The sequence below is a fragment of the Doryrhamphus excisus genome, linkage group LG3 (assembly GCF_037039965.1).
Source record: "Doryrhamphus excisus strain RoL-2023G ecotype Guam linkage group LG3, RoL_Dexc_Guam_v1.1, whole genome shotgun sequence".
Lineage (NCBI taxonomy): Eukaryota > Metazoa > Chordata > Actinopteri > Syngnathiformes > Syngnathidae > Doryrhamphus > Doryrhamphus excisus.
Genome location: NC_136359.1, coordinates 16,113,175 through 16,129,229, shown reverse-complemented (window position 1 = coordinate 16,129,229; position 16,055 = coordinate 16,113,175). Strand labels below are relative to the sequence as shown.

The 16,055-nt window shown below is 40.3% G+C and overlaps 1 protein-coding gene across 3 annotated transcripts; it reads right to left on the bottom strand.

Moving 5' to 3' along the window:
• Positions 1 to 1,280: 1,280 nt before the first annotated feature.
• plekha2 (pleckstrin homology domain containing A2) lies at positions 1,281 to 14,023 on the bottom strand. 3 transcript variants are annotated; one of them, XM_058070392.2, is made up of 13 exons: positions 13,780 to 14,021; positions 13,641 to 13,699; positions 10,152 to 10,315; positions 9,966 to 10,022; positions 8,279 to 8,327; positions 8,062 to 8,159; positions 5,729 to 5,860; positions 5,538 to 5,618; positions 5,394 to 5,462; positions 5,240 to 5,310; positions 4,163 to 4,226; positions 3,042 to 3,119; positions 1,281 to 2,624 (listed from the first exon to the last, which is right to left on the bottom strand). In XM_058070392.2, exons 3-13 carry the CDS (start codon positions 10,290 to 10,292, stop codon positions 2,187 to 2,189), a joined length of 1,278 nt encoding a protein of 425 aa, XP_057926375.2. In that variant the 5' UTR covers positions 10,293 to 10,315; positions 13,641 to 13,699; positions 13,780 to 14,021; the 3' UTR covers positions 1,281 to 2,186. The 3 variants fall into 3 exon arrangements, with proteins under 3 accessions (XP_057926375.2, XP_078645876.1, XP_057926376.2); XM_078789750.1 differs by having other exon boundaries at positions 13,641 to 14,021; XM_058070393.2 differs by having other exon boundaries at positions 2,204 to 2,624; positions 3,042 to 3,115; positions 13,641 to 14,023.
• Between the last annotated feature and the right edge of the window lie 2,032 nt (positions 14,024 to 16,055).

Here is a 16,055-nt window from a genome sequence, read left to right as displayed (position 1 = left end):
CTGGGATGTAAATTGTCCATAGGAGTGAGTGGTTGTTTGTCTATGCGTGTCCTGTGACTGACCGATGATAAGTCATTAGGGCCACTTATCTTGAGTCAGTTGGGACAGCTGCAGCTCACCTGTAAACATATTTCAGTGTCACATATAATTAAAATGTTGCAATTAAAAATAAAACAGCTCCTCAACTTTCACAATGATCCCTTTCGATTAAACAGATGTATTAAAACAATTGCCTTGTTGTCATTCAGTCACTACATCAGACATCCGTTACGCACTACAGTCTTATGTCATACCTGTTTGGCGCCATGATTCTTTTTGAACAGCAAACCGGAAGGCCTCAAGATGGTGGGTGTTGTGTTGATTCAAAGGAAGATACAGCCAAATCTTGCATAGCCCTCTGGTTGACGCTCCTGTTTTTCTTTGTTTTTGCGTCCTTAAGCACTTATTTTACTTGAATGTTGAGCCAAAAACGCCTAAAACTTAAAAGCTACGTGGGTCCCGGCTAGTCATGCTCAAAACAACTCAAAAGGTGTGCCACCACATCTATCGTCGTCTGTTAAAGTTCAACGTTGTTGTTCATAGGTATGCTATTGCTGTTTCAAAGTGTGGTTGCAAGCGTCCGGCATGACTGTTGATAAACAAATAAAACACAAATAAATTCAAAACTAGCTACATTTTGACTGACGTGACGTATTACCGCTTGTGACCTTCCCCGTGGAAACACCTGTTTGGTGACAAGGGTTCCTTATCGAGATGGCCGGATCGAGCCAAAGAGCAATCGCATCGACATCAAAGACGAGATCCGTATCGGATCGCTACTAGCGTGATGAGATCGATATTTGTACTTCTCTCTGTTTATTTTCCACAAATAACGCCTTCTTTGTGTTGCAATTAATGGCACATTGTTTTTATTTTGTTGATACTGTTACATTGTCTTTGTATTGTATTTATATTGTTCACTAAGACGTTTGATAAGCCAAAAAAAGAACATTTTATTCCTGTGTTTTATTCTGGTTATAATCACGACCAAATGTACTAAAAAGTATCTACACCCACAATATTGACCCTTTTTACTTGGTATTAAATCAATACAAAAATTTGCAGTATCGCCCAACCCCCAGTTTCTGTAGTTAAATAGACTTGAGACAGAGACAAACGTGACACCTAGAGGATAAATTAATGTACTGCACAATACCTACATGTATGCCTGTCTATTAATTCTAGCTGTATCTGTAAAATGAGATGTGCAAAAATTTTTTTATCAATAAAGACAACACAAATAAAAAAACAGAATTTATTATAAAAGAAGGCAAATTATGAAGGGAACAGAGCATTCAAGCATGAGTTGAAGGCACCGGTGTTACAACACAAACTATTTGAGGCACCTTACAGGATGTTGTGAAAGTGGTGAAGCATATGCAAAAGTAGAAAAATAAAATAAGTGCAAAAATGCGAATAAATTACATGAAGTGGCAGCATTTTACACCCTCATAATGCTGCAAGGAGAAAAAAAATCACATTTAGACACTTTTCAACCTGCTAATCAGCAGTATATCCTTCATCAAGTACCATAAAAGTTGCAGTTCTATATAACAAGGTGTCACCGTTTTCTGCGCCATGTATAAAATCCTGATTAAAAAAAAAAGCATGCTAAAATTCAATGTGCTGATCATCAGGGTGGTTTGAGCTTGTTTCTTAAGTTTGAGGTTACTACTTTCACTTGTGGTCAGGAAATGCTTGTTGAATGTTAAAAAGGCTGCTGCCAGACCTTTGTGTCACGTGTCTCTGTAAATAATACTAAATGAAAAGCTTATGAACAGTGAAAAACACATGCCTGAGTATTTAGCATGTTATTTTTTTGCAGAGACCTTGTCTGACTGTAGCCAAGTGCTAAGGGTTAAAAACATAATTTGTAGCCCTATTAGAACAATTAACACCATGTTTTCAAGTTTTCAGAGGAAGCTGCACAACATCAACAACAATAAAAGGCTTCATCCTATTTTTTAACATTCCTCTGAGAATCCAACACTGTTTATCCTCATGTTATCTGTAACACAGCTACATGACCAGCAGGGGGAGGCCCTCATTGCAGGTCACGGCACCTACCGGGAACACTACCACGATCACTCACATTCACTACAAAGTACGTAACAAGAACCACATAGAACCACACAGAACCATAGAACCTAGACATCGGTGGTACGGATGCTGTCATCATCCAAGTTGAAGGGGAAAGTGCACGCTGTGTGAGACAGAGGCTGCGAGCGATGCCTGCGACGCCCGCACGCCACGTCCCCGGATGCAGTGAGGATACCCAGTCCAACGGAGGGCGCAGTGGGGCAAGGAGCTAGAGTGGAGAGGGAGTTGGAGGAAGAGGAGGTAGAGGAAGAGTTGGGGGAGGAGGAGAGTGAAGCCAAGGTAGGCACGGCGCTGAAAACGCTGTCATCGTCTTCAGCATCCATGATGGCGGGCCCAGACGCACGGACAGGTGTCCACGGCTGCCAGCCCGGTGCCACGGAGCATGACTTGGCGAGAGTTGGGCGGCGCTCATCGCATTGTTGAACTTGACATGTGGAAGCCTTGTGACTTCGATAGAGAGATGAACCCCTTTTAAATGAAAAGCCCTATAACAAAAAAACATAAAAAGACCACATCAGGAGCTTTCAGTTTTCAGTTAAGTCAAGAAGCTTAGAAATGTCTTTGTTTGACCAAATTGGAGCCAGCAGCACTACTTGCAATCATCAGCATACAAATTAATTAATTGTGTGAGTTAATCCTCATGTGAATTACATCCAGAATTTCTTATGGACTGTATATTATATTATGGACTTGTAGTGACACAAACACAAGAAAAACCCTCTTTTTCATGCCCCATTTTCCAGATTTTTTTTTTTTTTTTTTTTTTACAAAAAAGCAAAAACAGAATAAATGTTTTATAAGACAATTTATCTTTTTCCAGACTGCTTTCTAGGGAAACATACCATCTTATATTCAGGTCAATATGGTAATTTAATTGGTAATGAGAAGAGCCAGAGTGTTACCTTCGGGGGGCCTCTGAAATCCTGAATCTTAATCTCGATATCCCTAATCCAGCCATGCATGTCCTCTGGAGAGTCTGTCTAAGGAGGGAAGATGCCATGTTATATGATATTTTATAATAATTATGGGTTAAATGACACCAGATCAATACACCAATACAGTCGTCCCTCACCATTTGACCATTCAAATATCACAAATCATATTGAGGTTGAATAGAGCCTGTTATTAAGCCATAAATATGCATACTGAAGCTAATTTCACACATTTTGTGCCTAAATTAATCATTTTTCAAGCATAAAAAATTGCCAAAGTATTCTACACTTGTCTCTAGTTGTGCTGGAGCAACGTGCTTTTATAGCAGGTTGGAATTATCTCACAACAGACACAATAATCTGTAACAAAAACACTGGCTACTGTTGCTGCGGTAACCCACTCCAAGCTAAAACTCAATTCTTAACCCCCTCATTGACTCGGGAACACATTTATAGCAACACACACAAGCACGAGTCTTGCTTGTGTTTTAAATGACTTATTTACTCTTTTATGCTATATTGGGTAACAGGAGTGTAACAATAGCTATATAGGCGTGTAAATTAACATAAACAGATCATAAACAGATTTTCTATGCTCTAACTGCATATATATTCCATGTACAAATAAGAAATCCTACTACATGGAAATTCACTTATTACAGTCAGGTTTACAACAAATTAATTGCGATAAACAAGGGAGTGCTGTCGAACATTTAGGAATGCTCAAACCCCTGCATATACAATCTCTGTGTATTTATTTTCTTCACCCACAATGCATCTGGTACACAATCAGGCCTTAATGTCTTGAAGACACTTTTTCTCTACGCTTCTTGGTTCTTGCACAAAAAATAATATGCTTGCCATTCTGTCAGCTGTCCTCCCATGGGAAGGAAGCAACAGGATGTTATTGTTGTTATGGTAACAGATGCTTGCATCCACCACAAAAACAAAGCTTGCAGGGTCCTAAAAACAGAGCTTGTGCTACACATCAGCAGTGGAGCATTTCAAGAAAAACATCTCAAAATCCCACAACACACCTGTTGCCTCACAACAACACTTAAATTCATTCATTAAATTTGTTCATTTATTACCTGAATGTAGAAAGTTCGGGATCCAGTGATGATCTCAAACAAGTTGTCTCTCAGCAGCAGATCACTGATGGGCATAAATTATAGCATCATATTATAAATCCACAAAAGTCAAAACATTTTTTTTATGTTGCAGTTAATCATCCCGAGATGCATTTGCAAGTTTAGTTGTTCATCAAATGCAGAGTGCATGTCCAGTCTACACTTTCTGTACCGTCATCACCCAACACTTGGTTCTATTAGCGGTCTCACTTTACAATAAGGAACACAAAAATCTAGTAGTTAAAGAAGCTAAGGAACTAATGAGGAACCACTGACTAAGGCACATACATTTAGAGTAGCTACTGAGGAACTAATGAAGAACTAATAAGTAGTGGTTAGAGTTAGGTAGGTTTATGGGTGGAATAGATTAAAACAGACCGTTTTGGAAAGCCAAGGAAATACAGCTGGGATAGGTGCAAATTCTGGAAGATCTAGAAAGCTGTCTTTGCGGGTTATCTTGTGCAGCTGCTCTTATCTTCAATAAAAAGGGCCAAAAATGAGCATAAAAGGTGCCATTTAAATTCTGTAATTTTGTGTACCTTATTAGCCATATTAGCTTTATTTGTGCCTTTACTGTTTAGATTTTCGGATCATGTTTTTGCAAAATCTATTATTCTGATTGAACTTAAGATACATTATTCAACTGTTTGTAAATAAATTAAGCAGGAATCAATGAACAAAACAATTCAAATTAAATCTTGCTAGAATGTTCACCATAGGTCAAGTTTTAAATTGTGTCAATGAAGTTCAACCGTTCTGCATGGATGGCTGATGAAAAGTAAATTACTGTAAATGGAGACCTATTCCTTTTCCTCTTGCTTTTCATTGTTTAGGTTATAAGTTACCAGAAGTACACAGCGCTTCGCTGTGGTCACAAAAAGCTGCTTTATTGGAGGTGGTGTGTTTGTACTGCATACATTTAGTTGACACAATCATTATCTGGATGAGCACACACCGCATGTGTTTATAATCAATTGCAAGTGCATGAGCGAGATGATGACAAAATAAGAATTGGACTCGGTGGTCACACTGACTCACCCCGACTTGACAAGACATTCATGGACTTTCTGAATGTCTCTCAGGGGAATGGCTCGTAGAGGCTCCTTGTCCTGACACACAAACACAGCAGACATAAGCCAATGAAGAAGAGCAGAGATGAAGATTGGCCAAAGACAGTAGGCCTTCTCCTCACCATCTCAGTCTTGTAGTAACTGACTGCGTTGTTATCCAGGGTAAAAAAGCGTCTCTTCCAGCTTTTTCTCTGGAAAATATGAAAATATTTCCTCATGCTCACACTCTCACACGCCACAGAAGTTGAAAGTAGCTCTCTACTCACAACATTGCCTTGCTTGACACAATAACTGGACCTCAGCACACCAGGCCTGACGCCCTTCTTTTCAGTCTCTTCTGCTTCATTCTGAAACATCATAGCCATCTTCAATCACAGTCATCAAAACATGTCTGCATACATTTCCTAAATGCCATATTTACTGGACCAACACAACTTTTATTTTGTGGCCACAATACCTGAATAGGAGTGTGCACTACCACTCCGCCTATGATCTCCGTCTTGTATGCGTGCTGCTTCTTTCCTCCATGAATGTCACTGACAACTGCAGACATATGGGACCTCTGAGATGCAGGACCAGACCTAGGAACCTATCAGCAAACACCATCATTCAAGGTCACCTACTGTGCAAAATTGACGTTTTAAAGATGATATAATAATAATAATAATAATAGGTGTTCCGAGCCTGTTTATGCTCCAAATGTGAGAAAAATCTATCATCATCATCATTAGTGTATACGCCCACCACTTCACAGAGGACAGCTTTGTGATGAAAAAAAAATAATGATAATAAATTGCGTTTTTCTTCGGTGAATAGGCTAACCAAGCACGATGCTGCTGTTAAAATGTGACTGCAACATAACACAGCGGTACACTTCCGGTTGCGGGCGGGTGATATTGTCAGTCCTACTCCTCTACTGCAGCAGAACCAGAATGCGGCAGGAGAAGTCGCCCGTGGGACCAGACTGCTTCCACGCAGAAAATAATTAGCATCTCAAATTAAAATTCATGCAATTTTCCCCATTTATGCACATAGCCAGCACGTATGTCGGGATGCAACCCCCCCATCAAGAGGATTCCATCCACGGGTTACTGAAATGAATAAATGACTGTTTTGTTATGAAACCTACTGTGGTAGGCTTGTTGTTGTGTCATGTTTTTAGACACACGCAAAGAATATTGGCAGAGCAGGAGACAAAAAATGTGAGTGGCAGTTCTGGAAATGCCTTGTTGATGGCAGAGGTGTGACAAACATAGCCAAACTGGTTTGAGCTGACAAAGAGGCAACTCAGTTAGCAATCTATTTCAACACAGGTATGAATGAAGACTATCGCTGCATGTTGTTTACTACTTTGTATGCATTTGTAATGTTTTTGGGGCAGAATGTTTTGCAACTTACAAATGTGGGTCCAACTTAAACTTTAAGAAGAATTCAGTCTGCCTATGTACCTACATATCACAAGTATGTCTTTTAAGCACCTTCGCTTAAAGCGCCTCATAGAGTAGTGTAAAGGCACCAACCAATTCAATAAACCCCAGTATGTGGTGTGGTATACCCCAGCCTCTACTAGTACTGGGTGAAAAACCTTCGCATTAACAACTGCGGCTGTAGGCAACCTCCCAATGTAATTTTTACTCACTCCACACTAGCTGTCTGAATAGTCACATTCTTTCCCAGGGCATTGAATGCATCGCAATTGGATTGTTGGTTATCTTCGAGCAAGATTTATTGGCTAATGCTCAAAAACTGTCAAAACTGACATGCAGACGGAATCACGTGACATACCAAAATAGAGAAGAAGAAAGAACTTGTACAGTTTCCAAGGCTTGTCTCAGGTCACGCCGAAGTGGAAATACTTCTACGATTCATTTTGAAGGGTAGCGAATGCTGCCTCACATCTGGTTACATTTTCAGATTTTCCCACTCTATTGGAAAATACAGTCATCCCCCATCTCACCACGGTTCGAAATTCATGGTTTCAGTCGATCATAGCTCAGAAAAATATATTAATTAATAAATTATGCTGCTTTGTGGTTGAATACAGTCTATTATTAGTTAGAAAAAGTTACATAGTATATATTTACATATTTAAACACATTTTGCATAAATGTTGCCTAAAATTCTCAAGCATAAGAATGATGACACAAACTAAAATATATATACAAGGCATTCTGAAGATACACTGGTCACTCTGTGTCCTGTAATTATTTGTGATATATCGGTCGATAACCAATATATACTAAAAGAAGAGCATTGATATCCACAGGATGTGTACTATACATGAACATGAATTCTTACCTAAAATACAAGCAAAGAAGCAGAAGACTACTTGAATTAGTAAGACTTCAACATAAAGATAGCCGTGGGTGTTCTTTGCTTTGCTGGCACTGGAGCCCTGGCTAACTACTGCACATGTTGCATCTAATGTAATGACTCCACACTTAACTCTTCCATTCTGCCTTCGAAAATATACACATTTAGTGCATTTTGCTCATTAGCATAGAGTTTGATACAATAGTTGAGCATTAAAAAAAAAACTGCATTGGTCTGAAAGTGATAATATATAGGCTAATGCCAGGAGTTTTTCAACTAACACATGATGTGTATATAAAATGAATCTGAATCACGGCACAGCAATATAAGGATATAATCAGTCGGACTCTTTCGAATCTCTTTCGAAGATCCTCCATCACAGAAAGAATCACTTCAACATTTGGTCTATATCTTACCTAAATATCTGAAGCAAAGCATGGGAAACAGTGTGTTCAACCTTTGATAATAAACACTCACAGTGATCTTGCTGGCCTGGTTAAGAGCTGCAACCCAGTCTCTCATGTCCATTACATCGTTGGCTTGGAGAAAGTACCTCCGGGATACGGCATTGATGACTGCGGGGAAGAGGGAAAAGATCAATTTTGAGTTCAATGAATCCCGACAACCACTGTTTTATAAATAAAGAGTTTGCTAGAGCTTGTGAGTCTGACTCAGTGTTTCCTCTACGACTCACCAAAACAGAACTGGGTCTTTGGCTTCTGCTTTGCCGTAGCTTCATTCACCTGACAGCAGAACATGTCAAATATGAATCTTGTTAGTTGCTGTGTGAGCATCCCCGTTAAGACAGTAGGTGTGTTGCAGCAGCGATAAGGAACAAGTTGACAATACTCCAACACAAGTCAACATACAGTATATGCACCAATTTCTCATAGAATTGACCCCTTTTATGTCGGTAAAGGTGGTAGACCATGTATGTCGACTTCAGCTGGTTCCACTGTATCCTCTTTTACTATCTGTAAGGTGTAATAATCTGCATACAGTGTATCTATCAAGTATGTCCTTTTCATATTTCATTAAAATAAGTACGTTTCAGAGAAAGACTAGAAAAATCATGTAGTAATTAATTTTTTTCCAATTCTTTACACTCCAACGTGAAATAAGTGATTTTGGAGTAAGAAAAAATACATTGACTCAGACTGTCCAGAGAAGAGCTGTCAACACTGCAGCCAGCTGTGATTATCTTTGCTAAAGTCCACATCTGGAAAATGTCAGCAGTTCGCTCTGCATGTGACCATCGGCTTCAGCTGCAGATAGCTCAGATTGCTTCTATCTGCGTGTCTTGGGACTGCACACTGCTAAAATGTCTTCTCTGTGTACACTCACTGGCCACTTCATTAGGTACGTCTACAGTTTGTATCTCCAAATCCGTCTTAATTAACATAATAAACAGTGTCAAAGTGTATATAAGCACATGTTTAGTCTTGGCTATTAGCAGCTGTACTGCATCCTAATAAAAAAAACATGGTTGTAGACAACGATTATGCATCCAACAAGACACATATTGGATTGTTCGCTTGCAATTTAGTAGGCAATTGTATACACGCATCCTGTTCTGCATTACAGGGAAGCTGGAGCCTATTCCAGCTGACTTTAGGTGAGCATACAAGAATAAAGTAAAAAATAAGTTGTAATTTGGTGAGAAAATCCCATACAGACACTACTAGACATAGATAATACTTGTTGAAGTTAAAAAGAAAATACTTGAAAAATAAGGCAGTTTCATGCCAATGCGCACCATTTTCAGTTGCGAATTGCATGCCAAATATGGAAGTCCCGATCTGCTGTGTTTTGAAGATCGATTAATTTCAGGCCAATCCGGTTGCCGTATAACATTCGTAACTCTGGGCCACACGCCCACAGTAGGTGCAGTAATGTGCCTCAAAGCTGGTTGCCACTCGACTCCCGCCACCCACAAGAAGAAGAAAACACAACACCACCATGGAGACATGTCCGCCATGTAACGTTATATTATCAAGTTAGCTTTTAATTATTGTGTGGTTTATTGATTTATTTATTATCGTAACAGGCCTAAGTAGCAAGCAGCTGTTCAACTCCAATGGAAAAAACAGCCATGCATCACGTTACACGGTAAATGACTTTACGTGCGCTTCAAGTAATGCCTTGCATACTGCGACTTCCATTCATTCATTCATTTTCTATGTCACTTCCATGTTACTCATTACACTCAGTGCCATAGTTGCAATGCCATAGTTCGCAGTCTGACTGGCTTCTGGCTACCCTGTTGAGTAGCAAAACAGCTTTTCTCCAAATGAGAACTCTCATCACTTTAAAATGTATTAAACATGGAGTACATTTGAAATTCCCACAGTGGAACCAAGTGAAAGCTAATAGGGCTTTACCTTGGAGATGTAGGTTAGTCTCAGACTGCCAACAAAGCTTGCTCCACTGGGCAGGTTCTGCATGAAAAACATACAAACGCACACACACACACACAAATCATTAGATCAGAGTCCAAGTTTACCCAGGCCCACTTCCTCTTGCTGTTTGTACAAGTGTGTTGTGTCATTCAGTGATACACAAAGCACCTGAGGGTTGTCCATGTACCACAGCAAAGCATTCTCCTCGGTATCCAGGATGAAGTAGCGCCTCTGGAAACGGCAGCTGTTCTCCTTCTCTTCAATATCCAAAAAGCCACACACACGATTCAGACGGTCCAGGTACGGCATGCTGCTGCTGCTATCACATATCACTGGGACACACACACACATACACGCATGCAATGAGATGACTCAAGGTAGCTGCACATACTATAATAAAAGAGAAGCAAGGGTTAAAACCTGCCTCACACACACACACACACATATACACAGGAAACAAGAGAGAGCGTCTCACACTCAGCAGTTTTTCATGTGACGTGATTGAGGCTGAGCGGCAGCAAAGTCTGAAGCCCGAGGCTTCGCTGCGGCACTCCACCACAGTCAAAAATTACAGACTGTGCTGAAGATCTGCTCACATTTCAACTGGCCAGACACCAGGGTGGTGGTGATGGTGGAGGGGGTTCTAGATGGTAAAATATATTCATTAAGACCATGCTTTGCCTGCCATGCAAGTGAATCACCAAGATCATGACTGACAAAAATGCTACCACTCATTTAGTGACACACAATGTTGTCCAGCCAATGTCTTACACACACACACACAATTTTTATGAGGGAGTGAGAAGGGTGGCACGACATGATTCTTCAGCGGTGTTGTAATACTTAACTTACTGGAGGAGGTCCAATGTTCCTTCGGCATCCGTTGTCAGTCTTAATTGTAACTTTAACACTAACAAACGGCAGTTCCTCATAATTTCATATTAACCACCATAAATACATTTAGCGTCACCTGTTTGCGCTAACTCATAAACACATTATAATGGAACTGACACAGAACTTGTGCAGTCTATAACCTTTGCAATGGAACCAGATTGCATACCGATTGCAATGCATATGACCATGAATGGCTTCCCAACTGAAACTCTTATACCGCATCACATACAAAAAAGCCAACTTCCACCCACCAAGTCTGGGGGAAGGAGCTGAATCAAAAGTAGGTACTTTCTTAGACACTTGAGTGTCAACATATTTACAATATTTACATATTTACAGCGTTTACAGGACGCCCTACTAGTTCGTACTTGAGGACAGACCTGAAGAGGAAGCTGGGACTCCACAAAATGATAACCTCCACTACACTATGCCCTCGTCTGTCATCATAACAGAAAGGCATGGCTTGCCATGATGAGTATGTTCTACGCTAGAAAATTTAACATGATTATGGTTTTTTCACAGCCCTAAAAATAATACACACAGTCAGCCCTTATTTATCATGGTTACTTGTTTCCAGACCCAAACGTGATTATTCCGCAAAGTAGGATGTTGTATTCTCATTTTAATCGATACCAAAGCATCAGATAATGAGGTTTGCACATTTCTGGATGGCTTTGCACAGTTCTACTGTCGTCAATGTGATCCTGACTTCCTTATATGGGCAGCAGATTGCCTGCACTTGAACCTATGTATCCGGAAGTCCTCGGGAGCGCTTGCTAGTGTGACCAATCACAGCAGAGTAGGCCTGACTGGAGGCGGGCAGTGGGTGGAATAAATTAAAACAGATCGTTTGAGTGGGAAGCAGGAAATCCACGGAAACACTGCAGAAAGAGGAGCATAATCTGGAAGATCTAGAAAGCTTTCTGTGCAGGTTATTGTGTGTAGCTGCTCTATGGCAATCCACAACTCAATACAAAGCGCAGAAATGAGAAAAATAGGTCCTGTTTAAATTTAGGCCACATTTTTTCAATAACAAAATAAAATACAACAAAAAGATTCATATTTTTTGACGAATACGCGTGCGTAGTCGACCGGGCGAGGCATGGATGTATACCTTACATGCAACCTAAGTTATACATTTTATGACCACAGTAGCTTGTTGCTATAGGTAGGCATCATAACTGCTTAACACACCTTATCACTCTTGCTCTGCCAGAGAATAAGAAGATGTGGCAAGAGATGTCACTGGTACCAAGTTAGCATCTTTTTTTGCTATATTTAGTGAGTAGTCAGACCCCCTCTAGATATTGTCTTTTTGCTACTTTTTCTGCTCTAATTTGAGATTTTTGGAGACTGTGACATAAAAGCATACATTCCTTTAACCATTAGGGGAAGCCCCACATATATAACAGATTTAATCTAAATAGTGACAATTTTGCCACAGGCATCTGTTTAATTTATGGATTCTACTCAATTTTAGTGAGGATACTGAAGGGAGGAAGCACATCTGACCTAATCAAAGTCTGTGACTAATCCGAATAAGGACAGGATGATGCAAAGATGAGGCAATGGAGGCAGAGATAGACTTCAATGCAACTCACAGCAAGTCACTTGATTCATGTACAATTTATTCATGCATTTGGCAACTGAAATCAATTATTCCCTCTATTTTTAAATATTTCTAGGCAGTTGCACATTAGATGGATGCAAGTGTTGGGACACCTGACCATTATACTCACAGGAACATATTAAGTTGGTTCACCGTCGGCAGGAGTAAAAGGTATATCTCATTTTTATCTTATATTGTCAGAGGTCACTGATGTTGTTATGATCATCACTGATGATGTTACCCCTAAACTAGGATACAGCAATCTCTGTTCTAATTCAATGCAGTTTGATGGACTTCAGGTCATGTTATTCCCTACACCAAACTCCTCCTGCCTTCACAACAGTCATACTGGCACAGAAATGGCGCTTTCCCCAAACTGTCCCCACAAAATTGAAACCATACAACTACCAACATGTGACTCATGTTTGGTCAACCATGAACGTGATCATCAGAACCCTGGCGTGCACAAATCAAGCAAGTGGTCTGCTTGAAAGTGAATTCTAATGCGATTCAGTTCACTTGAGCTCCAGTGTGAACACAACATGGACCAGTGTTGAAATGGCAGCAAAAAACATGCAGAAATGACTGAATATTTGAGTCAAAATGCATTGCTGTCTCTCTCCATATTTGTGTGTGACAACTGCGCTCTTTAATAGTATATTTTAGAAGCTTTGGAGGAAAAAGATAAAAATAAGCTGCCAAATCAAGTCCCTACTTTATGAGTATGTTCTTACCAGTGTGGATGCAAAAACAAGTGTCACCATGTGTTTGTTTTAAAAACACATTTTTGTTCTCACCAAAGTACTGTAACTGTATGAAGATGAGTTTGTCTAAGCTGCAAACTGAAAAATGACAGGATGTATGGTATACACTTCTCTGGCACGCTGTGCACAGAAGTAAACTCATGTTAAAAGTTTCATGCTTTAACAGGAAGTACAAGTTGGCGCATCTTGGCAATGCACAACGTGATGATGACAATGATGATGATGACTTTCCAGGCCATCACGCAGATTTTAGTCAGCAGCACCTGACATGCTTGTGTCGACAAGCATCAAGCGCGCACGCGCACACACACATACATACACACACACACACACACACACACACTTACAGAAAGACAGAGTTGCAATGCAAAAGTTCCACTGAGGACTCACCCGCCTTACAGAGTCCGTGTCTGCGCCACAAGCAGCGCCCCGCACCGCTACGACTCCTCCTGAACACACCAGGCCGACATGACGGAACCCAACTTGTTTCAAAACTACTTTGTCGAGGTGAACCCCCTCCCCGTCTTGCCTTTTTGTTTGTGTGCTCCGACTACAGAACAGTCTTCTTCTGCTGCTGCTTCTTTCCGGGTTTCGTTATTAGGGTAAAACCAACCCCGGATGTGATCCTCCTCCTCCTTTACACGGTGCCTGAACTCATATGAGGAACTAGTGGACACTCGACTAAAACCTTCTTTAAGCATATCTCTCCATTTCGATTATCCGTGCAACCGCTGTCTGTTTGGGGGCACATTTATGAGACTTCTTCGGTGTGGGGAATGTGTGCACACTTTGTTATCTGTTGTTGACGCAGCACAAGTAGGTCACGCGCGCGCGCGAGTACACAATAGAAGGTGAGCGTGACAACGACATTCTCATCACGAAATATAGAACATAATATTGATGATATTAATAGACAATTAGCTGCAGAAATGCCCCAAAACGCTTCACATTTTATGTCAATATAATTTCCTCTAAAAGCATGAGTCGTCTTGTGTTTATTTTCACAAATATGTTTTTGAGTTACACACAGACACATACACATAAGGGATATATCATATAATATATCATTTTATCTATATTTTTTATTTTATTTTGTCTTAAATTGCTGTTTATATATTAATTAATTAATTCATTTTCTGCCGCTTTTCCTCACGAGGGTCGCGGGGGTGCTGGAGCCTATCCCAGCTATCTTCGGGCATGAGGCGGGGTACACCCTAGACTGGTGGCCAGCCAATCACAGGGCACATATAGACAAACAACCATTCACACTCACATTCATACCGATGGACAATTTAGAGTCAGCAATTAACCTAGCATATTTTTGGAATGTGGGAGGAAACCGACGCATGCAGGGGGAGAAATTACAGAGATGGCCGAGGGTGAAGGGTGGAATTGAACCCTGGTCTCCTAGCTGTAAGGTCTGCGCGCTAACCACTCGACCGCTGTGCCGCCGTTTATATATTTAAAAATTGTATTATTTAGTTTATAACCATGATCAACAAATTTAAGGCAAAATCACCATATCATTCAATGGTGAAGCATTTCAGAAGTATTAATATCAGTATCGGTAATGCTGGCCCTGAATTGACTTGGTATCGGATCTACAGTGCAGTATACCAAAATTTGCATAGGCTCATCACTCATTGGACAAGATGATGCTCATATTTACAGCTTCCCACTTCTGTAGCTAACTGATGGATATTTAGTAGACTGTAGTGAAGCCTGCTTTTTTTTGACAAAGCAGTCCTCCTTAAAATGGGGAGGGCTCATCCAGTTAGGGGTGTGTCAGAGGCAGAATCACTTCCATGAGGACATGATGCCATGAAAACCACTTCAAAATCGACCATTTGAGCACCTCTTCTCTCAAAAGTGGGGACCCTTGAACACTTAAACCAATCCAGTGTAAGTCAGGATATTGTGATGATTTCGTGTCGGCAATGACATGCTCAGAGGCACTTCAGCTGCGCGATAGGAAATTGCTCTTTATTTAAGCAGGCAATACTTTAGAGATTGGTACACAATAGGAACGAAAAGGGGTTAAACGACAAAGAACATTAACCATGGCAACGGTGTCAGACAAAAATCAAAGCAATAAGCACTATGCAGCAAACTTAAAGGGTACTTTGTTTGGAATTTTGCTCATCATTCACAATCCTTATGTGAAACATGAACACATATTTCTTTTCCTTTTCTGCGCACGATAGCGCCAGAAAATGAGTTAATATGAGCTAACTTACAATGCAGTTCATTGGGATACACATATTTTGAGTACGGAACCCTCTAAAAAAACCCTCTAACAATGTTTTATTGTTTGCTATACATGCTGTGATCATGCAAGAGCAAGTACATTGATAACATGTAATACTTAGTATTACTTTGATTATTGAGTATTTTGATGATTTAAAACATTACAGAAACTACTTTCCTCGGCGCATTGATTTCAAATCAAGTATATAGCTTGCACTACTTCCATCAATAACAGTAGCATAGATACAGCGACAACACTTACGAAGTCCGCTCTCCTTGTCATGGCTGTGTCTTCCAGCACAAGACGTGTGCTCCAGTCGTCAGGCAAAAAATGCTGACAGCAAATGAGCATCTTGTTGAATCTCTTCCCTCTGTGAATGACGCTGACATGAACGGCTAGTGAGGTGTGTTGTTAGTCCGCCTAATAAGTATAGTTTTTTTTATGTTAGCTGCTACAATAACAAAATCAAAGTCACTTGGTTAATATAAAAATCTGTTATGTAAATGTGGTGATCTTGTATTGGTGAAGAGACATTCACTGACACAACGCTATACAGG